General features: G+C 41.4%; 1 protein-coding gene across 1 annotated transcript; it reads left to right on the plus strand.

Moving 5' to 3' along the window:
- Positions 1-10,272: 10,272 nt before the first annotated feature.
- Positions 10,273-15,991, plus strand: LOC129379974 (tetraspanin-13-like). Its single transcript, XM_055060934.1, is given in 8 exon segments — positions 10,273-10,858; positions 14,404-14,571; positions 14,649-14,729; positions 15,169-15,282; positions 15,363-15,372; positions 15,375-15,438; positions 15,440-15,473; positions 15,571-15,991. Coding segments are annotated over 8 exon segments (609 nt in total). The 5' UTR covers positions 10,273-10,795; the 3' UTR covers positions 15,646-15,991.
- The last annotated feature ends 1,202 nt before the right edge of the window (positions 15,992-17,193 follow it).

Raw genomic sequence — 17,193 nt, forward strand, 5'->3', positions numbered from 1 at the left:
TGTGGCGTTTCTACAGGACTCGTATCAGAAGTTGTGACGGTGGGCATCTCCTGGCATGCTGGAAGGGACAATGTTTTCATAAACTTTTTCAGGTTAAAGCACGAGGGTCTCCATACTGATCAGCCAGCATATTCCACCTCAGGCCGATAATGGCAGCCAATAAACATGGCCGATTTATCGCCTGTACAACATTCTGAACGCCCTACTGAGTGTTTATGGTCCGTATTCAGGTGATGAGAATTTTTTTTCTTTTCTGATAAATACTCGTTGGTTTAGTGGTCGATTTCAATTGTTGGCTTGACCCAGGTTTTGACCCCTCATCATTAAAATGAATGTCATAAGCAAGTCTGCATCAGTCATCCAAACCGTTTTATCTGAATGCAGACTGTGTGATGTGTGGCGTACTTTAAATCCCGACCAGAGGGAGAACTCATGCTTCTCACGTGTCATTCAAGAATTTATTATTTTTCACTGATACTAAATGCCTGCTGCAGATCCGTTCCTGTGGCTATCAAAACATTGTTATTTCACTCTGTCCTGGTCCCTTCCTCACTTTCCTAAAGTTTATTCAGGATGAGATACATGTCTTTTTGCTACTAATTCCTCCCAAGAACCTCCAGCATTGCAGTATGGAATGCCATTAAAACCCAGTTAAACCTGCACAATTTTAGAATTGTTGTTTCCATTTTCAAAGCCTGAGAGATGACACACTAGCCGATTATAATGGCAGGTATAACGTGTTTGATAGTAGAGTGTGAGGTTTCACTCGCAAACATTCCAACTCCAGATACGAAATCCCGTAAAATTCTACGATTCCACACCTGAATTTAAAGTTAGCAAACATGGACAACGACGTTGAAGCAACAGAAAAAGAGATGCAGCAAAACGTTAAAGCTTTGGATTAGGAACTGGAGATCAGAGCGAAATCAAGGGTTATTTTGTTGCACTACAAGATAGAGATGAGTTGTATTTTTCTACCTTTTAACAAACATCACACTGGGTTTCATTTCTTTTCTGCTCTGTCGTTTAATTAATCGTAACTGTTTAATGATACGTTTTTACGTTGATGTTGCAGAATATGTGCATGTTCTGGGCCTTGTTTCAGAAAGCTGAACAATTGAAAGATCCAAGCAGATTGAGCTAGAAGAGTGCATGTCCTGCATATTTGCTTTTAGAGAACCAGATACCAGTTAAACTTGTTTTTCCCCAACAAAGGTAACGTCTTCCAGCTCCATTTATTGAGACCGCATGGTGAGTTAATTGCAGTTTTTCTGGCCTCAGCTCTGCCGCTCCTGGAGCTGCATGCGCAATATTTGTGCACTTCGGTTTTCACAGTTCAATGAACTTCTGCACCTATATTTTTCTCTATTTGCCCTTCTGTGTAGGCTCGAAACAGATTAACACATTTTCTATATGTTTCTCTGTTGTGTTATCACTGCAGACTGAAATTAAACATGCCATTTCAACCAAATGTTAGAATGCGCTTCTAAATCAGATGTACTCTGTGCCAAAAGTTCATCATTTTTCAGTGTTTTTTTCTTTCTGGTTACCTGTCACATTCAACAGGCTGCGTTCTCGCTCCCAGTCGGGGAACACCACACACACTGTGATCATCGGGCCAAGGCCAAGATATTGAATATTCCTGTTTTTAGATCGGAGCAGTCCCAACGTTCTACCGACTGGACCCGATCAGCCGTAACACACCACACAGTTCAGGATGATTGGTTACAATTATCGCAAAGAAATCGGGGCAAAACATTGTGCAGTGTGAAGTGAGCTTAAAGCCTACATAAGAGGCCAGATAACTGCCGACTTAGCAAAAATAAAATAAAAAACAGTATAATTGGTCAGCAGAACAACTGGGGGAGAATTTTCCTATCATAGTCCAAGAGCACAATTTTTCAGTGTGACAGCAGGACTTCATGTTTTTCTTCTCAAAACTTGTAATGATTGTCCTCAAAACAAAATTGGAAAACTCCAAAGTCATAGTTAACAAATATCTTTATCCCAAATGTTAGTGGAAGAAACAAAGAAATTACTTAAACAGGTCAAATTTGAATCTTTTGAGAAGCTGTAAAATAATTAACTAATGCTTCTGGGTGATGTTCTTGAAAAGATGGACTATCTGGAAAGTAAAGATCAACTGATGTGAAAATATACCTTGAATTACTGAGAATAAAGTTGCTTTATTTTTGGGTTTGTTAATAGACAGAGTGACTGGGAATGACTGGTCTTAGTGTGTTTGATGGGTTTCATGTAGTGCTTTGCACATGTGACATCACTTCATTGTCCAACCTACAGTGAATACATGTAGTGATTTTTTCTATTTTTAAACTTTGTAGAAACAGTAAATATTTTATTTATAACCAAAATAGAGATAAACTAAGGAAACTTTCAGTGGTCTCATAGATCCTTGATTAAGCAGAACATCTGAGAAAAAAGTTTTATTTGATACATTTTTATTTTACTTAAGTTTTTTTTCCATTTTTTTCTCCGAAGCGTTTTAAAAAAGCAGTGCTTGAGTAATTTTGATAATTAAAATATTAAATACGTAAACAAGAATATCCTTTAAATTTATATAATATATATATTTGTGATTATTTTACCAAAGTTTCAGTTTATTCTGCTCTTTCCTCTTGTCTAGTGAGACCAAAGTGCCATCATTGCACGAATCACGAGAAATACTACAAGGGACACTGCTACTATATTTATCCATATGAAATAGGTTATGCAAACTGGGACCGAAGTCGACAGTTGTGTAAGATTGAAGGTGGAGACTTGGTTGTAATTAATGATCTGGTGGAGCAGGTAAAACAAAACGCCACCTCTACTGTTGAAGTTTAAAGCTTAAGGCCTGGAAGTTTCTGAAAGATTGATCATTCAAAAATACTGACCAACATGTACTTATTCAATCAGCGTCTCCTAACTCTAATTTTGTTGAAGTGAGAATAGAAAACACAAAAGAGAATAAGTGTTACTTCAATCCATAAGGAGTTCTTAAATCTTTTCAGTATTTGGCATTTACAAAAGGCCATAAACTAACTCTGGTTCTAACTGCACAAACCTCAACATGTTGAAAACGTCTTTATTGACTTTAATGAGCTTTTATCTCTTATATCCACCAATTATGACTGTTTAATAATTTGGGGGAATTTTAACATCTATGATGACATGCCCAGACAGAGAGCAAAAAAAACTGATATTGTTGATTATTTTTGGTCTAATTCAGCATTTTAAACATTCAACACACAATCTAGGACACACACTGGACATGATTATCAGTAAGGGTGGGAATATTTCCAGTATCTCTGTAACTGATGTCATCCTGTCTGATCATTTCACTGTTATCTTTTAAAATACTTTCTCCATTGACTCACTTAGTATAGCAGCCACTCTCACAAAACATTCTTTCACAGACAGCAGAAACATTTAGTCAGTTATAATTGTCCATCTCACCTTTATGTTGTAACCATGTACATTAGTTTGTAGATAAACTTTCTTTCTCAAATTTCAGAAGTCATTGATTTTATTGCAACCACTAAAGTGAAGGTTGTGTCTGGTAGGAACAAGTCTCCGTGGAGACATGCGTACGGTGGCCCTGAGGTGCAAAACACTACAACATTAAGGAAAGCACTACAACATTAAGGAAAGCACTACAACATTAACGAAAACACGACAACATTAAGGAAAACACAACAACATTAACAAAAACACGACAACATTAACAAAAACACGACAACATTAACAAAAACACAACAACATTAACGAAAACACGACAACATTAACAAAAACACAACAACATTAACGAAAACACGACAACATTAACAAAAACACAACAACATTAACGAAAGCACTACAACATTAAGGAAAACACAACGGAAGAGGTAGGTCCCAGTGGGAGACCTAAGAAGTCGCTGATTGGACGACAGGTCGTTTTACTTTTGAACCGGAAGTTCTTCTGGCTTTAACTTGATTGCTGAAAACAAGAATGTTCTCAGTGATCCAAACCTTAGTACTGTTATTTGTAAATATTTTGAGTCAGGACATACTTACGAGGTGATACTGGACATGCTCCAGACCAACCACGAAGTGTCGGTTAGCATGCGTTCAGTAAAGACTCATTTGAAAGTAGCAGGGCTGCATTGAAGAGGCAACTACTCTCCACTTCCTGAAGTGAGACGTGTCATTATGTCCGAGCTTAGAGGACCAGGGCAATTATTTGGCTATCGGACCATGTGGCAAGTTCTCAAACTAAAACACAAACCTGCGTGTCAAACGTGATGTTGTAATGAGACTGCTGAGGCAGCTGAATCCTCAAGGCATCGCTCTGAGAACTCGCAGGTTTACAAGACGCACGTATCCCTCCACGGGGCCCAATTACATATAGCATGTAGATGGCTACGACAAAACTGAAGCCATTCGGCTTGGCCATCTCAGGGTGCATTGATGGTTTTTCGAGAAGGATAATGTGATATAAGACAGCTGTGGAAAGATAGTTTAAATCCCAAGGCCACTTACCTTTGAGAAATGAAGAGAACATTTTCCTGGTAAATTAATTGGTTCCCATGTTTGGAAGGGACACATTATTTCAGGTGGCTAAAATATATGGTTCCCCCTCATATCTCTGGCAAATAAAGAGGAAATGTTTTCAAATAATTTGTTGTTGATGAAGAGATGAATAAGCACAGTTGAAGACTTGTTGGTAAATAGTCCCCATGTTTTGAAGGGGGAACAGATTATTTTAGTCACCTAAAATATATGGCTTTCCCCTCATAACTCTGGCAAACAAGGAGCAAATTCTACCAAAATCACAGGATTTATTGTTGATGATGAGAGGAATAAACAGAGAAAAAAAATCTTGCTGGTAAATTAAGTTGTTCCATATTGGAGGGGGACCAGATTATAATTTCCTCCATTCTTTCCTACCCTTACCGAACCTTGGGGAATAAAGAACAACTGTTTCCAAATTCTCAAAAATCTTTACATACACACTACGTGTTGGGAAAACTGTGTTTGGTGCCTGACTTATTTCTGCCAGGCTTACGTGAGAAACGTTGGAAAAAGAGCGATTCTCTTGGCGTATAAAATAACAAAAAACAGCATCAGAAGATCTTGTTTATTTATTATACAATTTTTTAAACAACAGCTGCCAATTAAACTCAATGTTACAACCTTCACATGATTATATGAGTTGTTTTACCGAGAAATCGATCAGAAGCGACGTGAAAATGGTCAGATCCGCCTCATTCGTCTCTCTGGCTGTAATGATCGCTCCCGACACAGGGGACCCAATTTAGCACCTACCCGAACTTTCATTTCTACCTTTTGTTTTAACCCCTTTCTCCAAGAGAATACTTTGGTCGCTCCTCATTTTTCTATTCAAGGAAGGTGCTGAGGGCTGGTGTACGGCAGGATGGGACAGTCTGTTGTGCTAGAAGTAAAGCAAAGAAAAAATGTCGCACATCACATTCATGCAAACAGACGATATGTATTACGAGCTGAAGTAAAGCTGCCACAAGTATAAATTAAGTGCGAGTTCGCTTCCAAAAGGCGGCTAGCCTGATCGCAGTGCAGCAGAACCAGAACGACACCAATTATCCTAAAAAAGTAGTGCCTAAAGCTGTAACGTACCTTACGATATATAGCTAATACAATTCTGCTGTATTATAGCGACTTTGTGTACTTTAATTGCATTTATAATGAACAACTAGATGACAGTGGACACGGTCTGGAGACCACTAGCGTTAGCAAGTTACTACATCCATAAGAAATATGAATCTTCCTTTATACTTTTTAACTTACTTGAACATTGTGGAGTATCCTCCATACAAGTTTCTTGAAGCCTCTTGCCACAATTACTGCAAAAATTTGGTGACGGCTCAACCACCTCCTTTCCACAGTTCGGGCAATACATGGCGAAGTGACTGTATTCCCGCTTCCTTAGTTTTCAATCAAACGAAGCACTCCAGCATAACTTCCGGTTCAAAAGTAAAACGACCTGTCGTCCAATCAGCGACTTCTTAGGTCTCCCACTGGGACCTACCTCTTCCGTTGTGTTTCCTTAATGTTGTAGTGCTTTCGTTAATGTTGTTGTGTTTTTGTTAATGTTGTCGTGTTTTCGTTAATGTTGTTGTGTTTTTGTTAATGTTGTTGTGTTTTGTTAATGTTGTTGTGTTTTCGTTAATGTTGTTGTGTTTTCGTTAATGTTGTTGTGTTTTCGTTAATGTTGTTGTGTTTTCGTTAATGTTGTCGTGTTTTCATTAATGTTGTCGTGTTTCCGTTAATGTTGTTGTGTTTTTGTTAATGTTGTTGTGTTTTGTTAATGTTGTTGTGTTTTTGTTAATGTTGTTGTGTTTTCGTTAATGTTGTTGTGTTTTCGTTAATGTTGTAGTGTTTTGCACCTCAGGGCCACCGTACATGCGAGATATCTTTGTCTCAATAGGTAATGTCTCAACAAAATGGATAGAAATTATGTGGGTACCCCAAGGTTCAATCCTAGGACCCCTCTCTTGGTGTGTTTACACTAAGCACGTTTTGAGCGTCAGGCGCATCTGGTTTACATTTAAAGTCTATGTGGAGCATTGAACGCATTGAACGCACTTGACGTGTCAAACACTCAAAGCGCTCCAAATGGTTCGTATTGCACTTGTTAGGGGCTCTAAACGCGCCTAAACTGCTGAAATGTGTTATACGATTAAACTTGATTGACTAATAGCTTGAAGTAAAACAGATTTATAACAATCTAAAATAAAATCTGTTTGCAGGAATTTATCAACAATCACACCAAACAATAGGATTCTGATAAGCATGGATACTGGATAGGGTTACATCATTTTCAATGCAATTGGTCCTGGGTTGAAGGACGTAGGATCGTTCTTGAGTAAGAACTATTATCTAAAAATATGTATATTTGAAGCTGCACTTTGTAACTTTTCTAGAAAATATCTTTTACATATTTGTTGAAGCTATTGCCATGTCCTATCAGTATGGCATCATGTAGATAATACATAAAAAATTGATCTCCTCTGCCTTCTCCCAATGCTCTGAGTGCCAACTAGAAACGACCAATCAGAAGCTGGAGGCGGGTCTTATCGCTGTCAGTCACAATCAAGTGTGGCAACGCTCCTCCCCCTGATAAATTTTAATAAAATATTGTCACAGGGACGTCACCATATTGTAAATGCTGCTATGTATTCTGGGTAAATGATGTCCAAATGTGCTAGCTCTGTCCAGCCAAACACTGATGAATAATGTCATTGAGCGTGTTGAAGTCAGTGGGAATATAGAAATCACAAGATGTAAAGAGGATGAGGAGAACCAAACACAGGAAGAGGACGGTGGAGATTAGAGGAGCTGCTGGTGTTTTGCTGCTGCCTTTAGCTTCATAAACAATGAATGACACATACCTCTGACCTCTGGTCAGACTGTGTGTTATGGAAAGTAGTTCTGTGTCCAGACCAGTAACAGTTGTTTTAGTTTGGCTTCTCATGGTCAGATTGGTGGTTTATATTCAGCTCTGTTAGCATTTCAGAGCTTCCAGCTCCACATATCTAAGCACAGCATTTATTCTTAGCTTGCGAAGGTAAGGATCACCTGTTAGAGCCTTTGTTAGTTTTGCTCTTACAAATGACTCAAAGTCTTCTGGAGAGAAATGTTGAGAGCACAAACTTCAGAAGTTGTGTTCAGGTCCAGCTCTCTCCCTCAGCGCTCTTCTTTTTTTTCATGTGGGAATTTATCCAGATTCACTTTTTAAATTATAACTGATAGTGACACAGTGTGGCATTATGTAAAATTACACCAGTCAAATACAATATGATAAACAACGACTCAGGGAAAGTTAGCCTTCCTGTGTTTACATTCTGTACTGTGGATTTCAGTACAGAACTGACCAAAATGCATCATCAACCCATTGGGTGAAAACATGGCCTGCATGGGTGGAAAATATATATTTTGAAGTTGTTATCAGCTTTGGCATATCACAAACAGCAATTATTCAGTTAATAGAAAAATTACAACATATGAAGGCCAACATGTTCAACTAATTCTGGGTCGCTTTAAGTAAAAATGTAAATATATTTTCCACAAGCTTGTAGAAGAGTTAAATATACTGAGTGACGACTCCAGGACTTCTTCTAAAACCGAACCGTGGTGGCCTACACCAATCCCAACAGGACTGGTTAAGTCTGGGGTGACCAAGATTAAACCCCTGATTTGCAAACACATGCTAAAAGAGAAGACGTCTGTTCAGATGGAAGAATAATTTTCAGACTTTATCAATGGAGGTAGGACTTTATGTTGAATTTAAATAAAATATTTTGGTTTATTTAAATGTTTTACTTTTGTAGTTTGTTTCATTTATGGGGTTGAGTAATTTCAGATTCAACTGTAAGATGACAGATATTTAGGGTGCGGTGGTGGCGCAGGAGTGAAGTGCTCAACCCGCGAACCGACGCCTCAGTCTACACAGCTATCACAGGTTTGAGTCCCGACCTGTTGACCTTTTCTCTTTCCTGCGGACTCGAAGTCAAATAAAGATCACTAGAGCCAAGAAAGTCCTTTCAAAGAATGTGATCTGTAAAATCCAATCTTCCAAGTTTGTAAAACGACTTTCATTTACTGCAAGTCTGACTCCTTTTCAAACGTGTCTTCATTCATACAGAGACAATGACACATGCTGACAGTTTTCAGTTTGATGTCAATAAGCTGCGGTACGATTTTTATTTCTAAACGTTCTGATGTTTCTGTCTCAAAGGTTCTGGATTCAGGGGATTCCTATTCTTCAGGAGCAGCTCTGCATATGCCACCAAAAGAAGCCACAGAGCAGAAGACAAAATGGAGCCATACAAATTCATCTGAGCATCTGGAGTGAGCGTTTAGCTGACACTGCTCTCTTACAGGAACGCAACTGTGTCATCAAATTTTCTTCAGAGACTGAGTTTTGTTCTCTTTTTTTAGAACTTAAAGTTTATTAAGTTTTACAGAGCAATTGCACAGCCATACATCAGCAGCAGTTACCACAAGTTTTTCCATATGGCAATGTGTGAAATAAATTAGTTACACTTTTCCAGGTAATCAAACAGTTTTTAAAACAGGATGTATGAAAGAATCTCACTGATATATTTTACTCTAATTCTGGTGTTTATTTCTCTCCTAAATGTGATCATATTGCTCTCTGCTCTTTTCTTTTTATATTTAACAATCGCGGTGGCACATGATAACTGAAGCCACTCTAAATATAGGCTTTACCAAAACCAAACGTTTTATGCAAATCATAATAATATAATTTAAAAAATGTGTCTCTTATTTTTAGTCTTCACATAGCAGGAGGCAAAGAGGTGAGTGAACAGCAACTTACTTACATGTGAATATTGTTTTTCACCCAACCACAAAGATGTAATAAATATGTGATCTGAATGTCTTAGTTTGTAATGTTTACAGATTTTCTTCCATAAATCTGTCACATTTTGAAGCTCTTGCTATTTTGTACTAAAGTGGAAACGATTGTAAATCTGACGTTAAATGACTTCTGATTGTTGTATTAGTTTTGAGGTTTCTAGTTTTAAAGATGAATTTAGTTTGACCAGTTGTAATTGTGTCAGTTTGAGACAGGCAGCCAACGTGGCCACCAGAGGGAGCCACACACACTCTTCTGTTTCTGCTGAGCAGTTTTTAGGGGAGAAGAAACTTTGTCTGCCAAAAATCCATCAAATTCACCTGGATATGTAAAATAACTGTTTAGCTGCTCTTGTGTAATTTTTATAAACTTTTACTTGTTTGATTTAATGTAGGATTTCGCGATGCATTTCCCCTGGATTGTCTTCAACAGCTTTAGGCCTAAATAAATTTAATATCTGGTAATCTTTCACTTTTTTACTTTTTTTAAGGGAGATTCATCAATTTTTGATTTAGTTTGTTTTATATTTTCTTTTTCTTTCATGAGTCATTTTGTTTCCCATATTATCAGCTTTCTTTTATTTTTATTTTTCAAACTTATTTACCTAAGTAAATACATATAATAAATATATGTTTGTTTAATGTTTTTGCTGAAAGCTGCTTGTTTGTGTCTCACCAATAAACTGCTTTTTAAAATATTCCCTAAAATTGTTTTATTGAGAGCTTATTGTATATTTTTATACTTTGACTGATCTTTTCACTGTCTAAAGAGATCTTCTGGATATCTGTGAGTTTTACCTGATCTTTGATGTGACTGATCTACTTTTTATCACAAGACTGTAAAACACGGAAATCCTTCTGCTGATGACGTCACCAGGTCCAAACAATCGATCTCCTCTCAACAAATCCATACTTTAGTGACTTCAAGCTGGATGACGCGGTGACCAGAGTTCATCTGACGCTGTTATTACCTGCAGCGGGGACAAAAGGTGAGTCATGCGCAAAGTCCAGCTGACCAATCAGCGCTCAGGATCGACTCCAGGAAACACAGTCCAGTCGTTTCCAGCTCAGCCCGAAGTGAAACAAACAGCTGCTGCTTCACCTGAGACAACCAGCTACTTCACCTGAGACAACAACCAGCTGCTTCACCTGAGACAACCTGCTGCTTCACCTAAGACTACAACCTGCTGCTTCACCTGAGACAACCTGCTGCTTCACCTGAGACAACCAGCTGCTTCACCTAAGACTACAACCTGCTGCTTCACCTGAGACAACCTGCTGCTTCACCTAAGACTACAACCTGCTGCTTCACCTGAGACAACCAGCTGCTTCACCTGAGACAACCAGCTGCTTCACCTGAGACATCTCTTGGCTCTGATCCGGACGGTGGCGCAGAGCAGCGATGGTTTGCGGAGGATTCATTTGCACCAAGAACGCGCTTTCTGCGCTCAACGTCGTTTATGTGGTGAGTCGCTCTGACTAATTCCGGAGTTGATCTTTGTTTGGAGGTGAAAGACTGGAAAATGGTAGCCAGGCTGTTGCCAGGTAACAGTACTTTGACATGCTGGGGTCAGCGCTGCGTTCAGGTTCCTGCGGGTTTTTATTCAGGCTGCTTCACTTGGCGTCTCACGACATAAACAACATGAAGAAAACTGACAAAAACGTAAACCCCCTGAGCTTCACACTCAGACTTTGTAACGTCTTTATGTGGTCAGGTCAGAGTTCATCACTTCTCCCAGATTTCATCCTGATTTCTGGTTTTCAGCTGTTTCACTGCAGCAGGTGTTTGACTGCAGCATTTCACTGCAGCAGCCTGTTTTACTGCAGCAGCCTGTTTTACTGCAGCAGGTGTTTGACTGCAGCATTTCACTGCAGCAGCCTGTTTTACTGCAGCAGCCTGTTTCACTGCAGCAGGTGTTTGACTGCAGCATTTCACTGCAGCAGCCTGTTTCACTGCAGCAGCTGTTTCACTGCAGCAGCTGTTTCACTGCAGCAGCCTGTTTTACTGCAGCAGGTGTTTGACTGCAGCATTTCACTGCAGCAGCCTGTTTTACTGCAGCAGCCTGTTTTACTGCAGCAGCCTGTTTCACTGCAGCAGGTGTTTGACTGCAGCATTTCACTGCAGCAGCCTGTTTTACTGCAGCAGCCTGTTTTACTGCAGCAGCCTGTTTCACTGCAGCAGGTGTTTGACTGCAGCATTTCACTGCAGCAGGTGTTTGACTGCAGCAGGTGTTTCACTGCAGCAGGTGTTTCACTGCAGCAGCCTGTTTCACTGCAGCAGCTGTTTCACTGCAGCAGCCTGTTTCACTGCAGCAGCCTGTTTTACTGCAGCAGCCTGTTTCACTGCAGCAGGTGTTTCACTGCAGCAGCCGTTTCACTGCAGCAGCCTGTTTTACTGCAGCAGCCTGTTTTACTGCAGCAGGTGTTTGACTGCAGCATTTCACTGCAGCAGGTGTTTGACTGCAGCAGCCGTTTCACTGCAGCAGCCTGTTTCACTGCAGCAGGTGTTTCACTGCAGCAGCCGTTTCACTGCAGCAGCCTGTTTCACTGCAGCAGCCTGTTTCACTGCAGCAGCCTGTTTCACTGCAGCAGCCTGTTTTACTGCAGCAGGTGTTTGACTGCAGCAGGTGTTTGACTGCAGCATTTCACTGCAGCAGGTGTTTGACTGCAGCAGGTGTTTCACTGCAGCAGCCTGTTTCACTGCAGCAGCTGTTTCACTGCAGCAGGTGTTTCACTGCAGCAGCCTGTTTCACTGCAGCAGGTGTTTGACTGCAGCAGGTGTTTGACTGCAGCAGGTGTTTCACTGCAGCAGCCGTTTCACTGCAGCAGGTGTTTCACTGCAGCAGGTGTTTCACTGCAGCAGGTGTTTGACTGCAGCAGGTGTTTCACTGCAGCAGCCTGTTTCACTGCAGCAGGTGTTTCACTGCAGCAGCCTGTTTCACTGCAGCAGCCTGTTTTACTGCAGCAGCCTGTTTTACTGCAGCAGGTGTTTGACTGCAGCATTTCACTGCAGCAGGTGTTTGACTGCAGCAGGTGTTTCACTGCAGCAGCCTGTTTCACTGCAGCAGCTGTTTCACTGCAGCAGGTGTTTCACTGCAGCAGCCTGTTTCACTGCAGCAGGTGTTTGACTGCAGCAGGTGTTTGACTGCAGCAGGTGTTTCACTGCAGCAGCCGTTTCACTGCAGCAGGTGTTTCACTGCAGCAGGTGTTTCACTGCAGCAGGTGTTTCACTGCAGCAGGTGTTTGACTGCAGCAGGTGTTTGACTGCAGCAGCCGTTTCACTGCAGCAGGTGTTTCACGGCAGCAGCCGTTTCACTGCAGCAGGTGTTTGACTGCAGCAGCCGTTTCACTGCAGCAGGTGTTTCACTGCAGCAGGTGTTTCACTGCAGCAGCCGTTTCACTGCAGCAGGTGTTTCACGGCAGCAGCCGTTTCACTGCAGCAGGTGTTTTACTGCAGCAGCCTGTTTTACTGCAGCAGGTGTTTCACTGCAGCAGCTGTGTGTGACTCCAGGTTGGCCAGTGACCTGCAGGTCGGATGAATCCAACTCATTTGTAAAGATTGGATACTTATTGGATTTGGTACCACATATTCAGGTGACCTGAGTTGCATTTGTGAAAATCTGATCTGTGTTCACAGTGAAAAGTTCCGATGCAGGTCACATGGGGGCAAAAACCACTTCAGGCTCCAGGGTGAGCAGAGCCTCAGTGGCACAGAGTGGGTGTTTTTGGGAAGGCAAAAGGATTGAACCGAGCCGTTTGGACCTGGGCTGTGAAAAGGCCAGCTGCAGGTCGCAGGAGGGAAAAGCGGCTTTGGGTTGCATCTGCTTGCTGTGTGTATGCAGCCTCTGACCAGGCCTGTTCCTTCCTCCTTATCGGGTTTCCTTTTCCACAGGAAACTCTTACAAGCTACAGAAGGCCAGTTTGCCACCAAAGTCACCCTTGGTTTGTCTACCTTTCCACCTGTTGTGTGTTTTTGGACAGGGTTATAAAGTGACATTCAGCTCAACACCAGCAGGTTAAAATGCATCAACTGGCCACATGTTGACTGAAGTCATGCTTTTTTATTTTTACAGCTCCATCTTGCAGGGCAGGTTTGTTAGGATGTGCAGTTTGAAAAATGGTCATTTAGGAGATGCAGATTATGTCCAAATGTTAGTTGGCTCAGTGAAGAAAGCATCTAAAAGCAAAAGGAAAAAGCAGATTATGTTTAAGTTTGCCAGGAAAACTTCTTGTGCTTTTTGTGTCAGCATCTCGTCTCAGTGTTTATGTTCAGGATGAACTTTGGCAAAATGCAACTTTTGTCTTCACATTTAGTGGAGCGTCAGAATGAAAGAAACTGCACCAAAGTTTTCTTAATATGCCACTAATAGTCTTATATTTGAATAAATATTTATACAGTTAAATAAATTTAAAATGTCAAGAGTTTTGCAGAGAGCAGCAGATGTCACGGTTGTTCAACTGAGAAGCGAAACCACAAAAAACAATCTGCGTTAAAAAGTTTGCTTATTCATCAGTAGTTTCACTGCATACAAACATTTAATTTAAGAGCCGAACAAATTAAAGTTAAGTGACCAGCAACATTTACGTCACACCTGGAGCAGCTCCACCTGAAGAATCAGCATCCTGTCCGATTCGGAGTTGATCTGCTGATCATTTGTCAGAACAAAGTGACCCACAAACAGCATGCGTCACAAACAAACCATTTACATTTGACTTTTTGTATGTAAGTAGGTTTTTTAGTCATTTTGTTTCTTCTGTATATAACAGGTGTCACCTGTATGAGGATAAATGTGTCTCAGTTTCGTCATTTAACAATAACATAACTGAAAAACATCAAGTCCTTCAGTCAAAGCCTGAAGTCACATTTTGGTATTTCTTTGAGGTTTGCCGCTTTGCGCTTTAACCGCAGGAAGATGCACCACGCAAACTTTCACTACTTGTGTATGAAACATGGCATTTTTCTGCGCATGCTGGCTTTGTGCCTGATTTCTGGCCTCCTGCTGCCCTCAGATGGTGAGTCTGCTGATGGTCGGGGTGGCTGCCTGGGGGAAATGGTTCGGCCTGGTCTCCAGCATCAGCTTGGTGGCGGCCGTCATCGGAGTGGGCGTCTTCCTGCTGCTGGTGGCCTTCGTGGGGCTTTGCGGCGCCTTGAAGCACCAGCAGGTTCTGCTCTTCTTCGTATCCTTTAAGACGGTTCCGGTCCACGGTTCATCTCATCACCGTTCAGGATGTCAGAGTTCCTCAACCTCCACCAGTACATGATGATCCTGTTTGTAGTGTTTGTGTTGCAGTTCTCCATCTCCTGCGCCTGCCTGGCTCTCAACTCGGAGCAGCAGGTTGGTCCACGTCTGCTGAACTCAATTATTCCAACATTTAGTTGGAAGATGATGATTTTTAGATTATTTTAAGGTTTTACACATGTGGTTTTACAAATAGCTGAAGTTTGTTCTCGTTGGTACAAACTAATCTGATTAATTGATGATTTAATTACTTTTGCTATTGAATTAATGAAGCAGAAACGTCTGAGGTTCACATGTTGCTGGTATTTTTGAATCCTTTGCTACAAATGATCCAATGATCACTAAACAAATGCTGCTGCTGCATTTCAGACAAGATATTTTTCTTCTTTTAAAAACAGTTATTTGTTGTTTATCTATTAATGTATAAAAATGGCAAAATGACAAACCTGCAGAATGTACCAGTTTGGTTTTATGTGATTTAATCTTCAGAATAAGATTGATTGATATATTCATGTCCGTCTGTGTGAATTTCCAGAACCAGCTGCTGGAGGTGGGCTGGAACAAGTCCGAGGCGACCCGGGAAGACGTGGAGAGAACTCTGGACTGCTGCGGCTTCTCTTCCGTTAACCAAAGCAGCTCCTGCCCCGCTGTGAGTCCAACCTCTTTCTCCTTCCTCCTGCCTGCTGGAACGCCATGCGTTTTCTCTGACTCTGTCCTGCCGCCGTTCAGCGATGCTTCGCCACCCGGAGTCCTGCAGCAGCTGCTCACTGATCCTGCAGCAGTACGCCGGCGAGGTGCTGCGCTTCGGGCGGCATCGGCCTCTTCTTCAGCTTCACCGAGGTCAGTCAGTCTGTCGGCCGATCGATGCGCCCGCAGGCTCGATGCCTCCAGTCGGGTGAAGCTCACGGACATTAAAATCTCTTCCTGTTTGTTCCAGATTCTTGGCGTGTGGTTGACCCATAAGTACAGGAACCTGAAGGACCCTCGATCGAACCCCGGAGCCTTTCTGTAGCCGCTCTGACCCCAGTGACCCCAACATGCACTGCTGCGATTCCTGTGGCTCTGTCTGTGGAAATGTTTGTCTGAATGTGCCTTTAATTTGATTCACTGCAGCGTCTGTTGCGTCCGTCTGACCGCTGTGTGCGGCGTCTCTGCTTTTCTGTCACCATCAGTCTCTGTTGAAGCTCATCGTTGTTTTTCTGTTGGACTTTAAAGTGGAAATGAAGTTCGATGCACACCGACCCTTTGAGTTGAAAAGAAAATGAATTCCTTTCAAAGCAGTGAAATCAATTTTCTCTGCAGGTTTTTAAAGTGATTTGTTGTTTAAAACTGAAGGAATAAATGAAGAATAAAGATGAGTTTGTTTCTTTACTTCTGGAAGCTTTAAGGCTGCTGAAGGTTCTCAGTTTGCCTCTGTTGTCGTTAATTGGGGTAAATTGTATTTGATTAAATATTTATGTTGGTCTTTTTTCCAGTTTAATTTGATGACATTTTCGCCTCTCAAACGGAGAAATGAAACAAATGAGCTCAGATTTCTGGTAAGTGAACTTTTAATAAAATAAAACCAAAGCAAATATTTTTGGATCCCAAACTGGGGATTGTGATCATTGGGTGATGAAAATCCAGAACCGATAAACTGCTTTCCTCTCGTCCCTCAATGTCAGTGGATAAAATATTATTTTTGACAAGCGTAACTTGAATATTTCTCAAAGTCTGATTCTCTTGCATAAAGGGCTGAAGCAGCAGCAGCATTCAGCTCCACCTTTCAGAAATCACCATGGAGGCCGAGACCCCGCTCTGGTTCTGTTTGCTCCATTCGGTCTCGCCGGGCCTCGAGCTGGACTGCAGTTTTCCAGGGATCTGATCTGAGATCAGCTTCAACTGGTTCTACCAGGAAGTGTAAACTTTAAACACTCCTTCTGCAAACAGCCGGACGGGCCGGATGGGCGGGTCGGATGGATGGGCGGGCCGGACGCGTCGTCACATGACATCCAACATGCTGAGTTCTCTGAGGTTTGTGGAGCTTCTCTTCAGGAGTTTGTACTTTTTCTGTCCATCCCCACAAAACCTGTTCAGCTGCTGTCTCCTTCCTCTTCTTGATGCTTTTTGGCAGAATCTGTGTGACTTTATCCGCAATATAGAAGCAAAATTTATGTTTTTATGGAAACGTCTTATTTGGCCTCACCAGTGAATGGATGCTTAACAAGTCCGAGTTTCTCATTAAACCTTTATTAGTGTCTAAATATGGTTTTTATTGTTCCAAATGCTCTGACAGGAAGCCATGCTTGAATGGATTTTAAAATGAAGTTAAGTTTTATATCCAGAATATGAAAAAAAGGCTCCTAAGAGTAACTAATAATTAATAATTAAAGTTGTACTGCTTTTAATGAATGTACTGTTGCAAACTTACAGTAGCATTTATATTTTTTTCTTGAGGCATCAAATGTTTCACTCCAAGAAGCTCATCATGTCTGGTTTTATGACACTGGGTCGGGTCGGGTCGCATTCCTGCAGCCGAGCAGGATGTTGACTCCTGGGCGGTCCAACCGGTTCACCAAGC

The sequence above is a fragment of the Poeciliopsis prolifica genome, unplaced genomic scaffold (assembly GCF_027474105.1).
Source record: "Poeciliopsis prolifica strain line A6 unplaced genomic scaffold, Auburn_PproV2 SCAFFOLD063, whole genome shotgun sequence".
Lineage (NCBI taxonomy): Eukaryota > Metazoa > Chordata > Actinopteri > Cyprinodontiformes > Poeciliidae > Poeciliopsis > Poeciliopsis prolifica.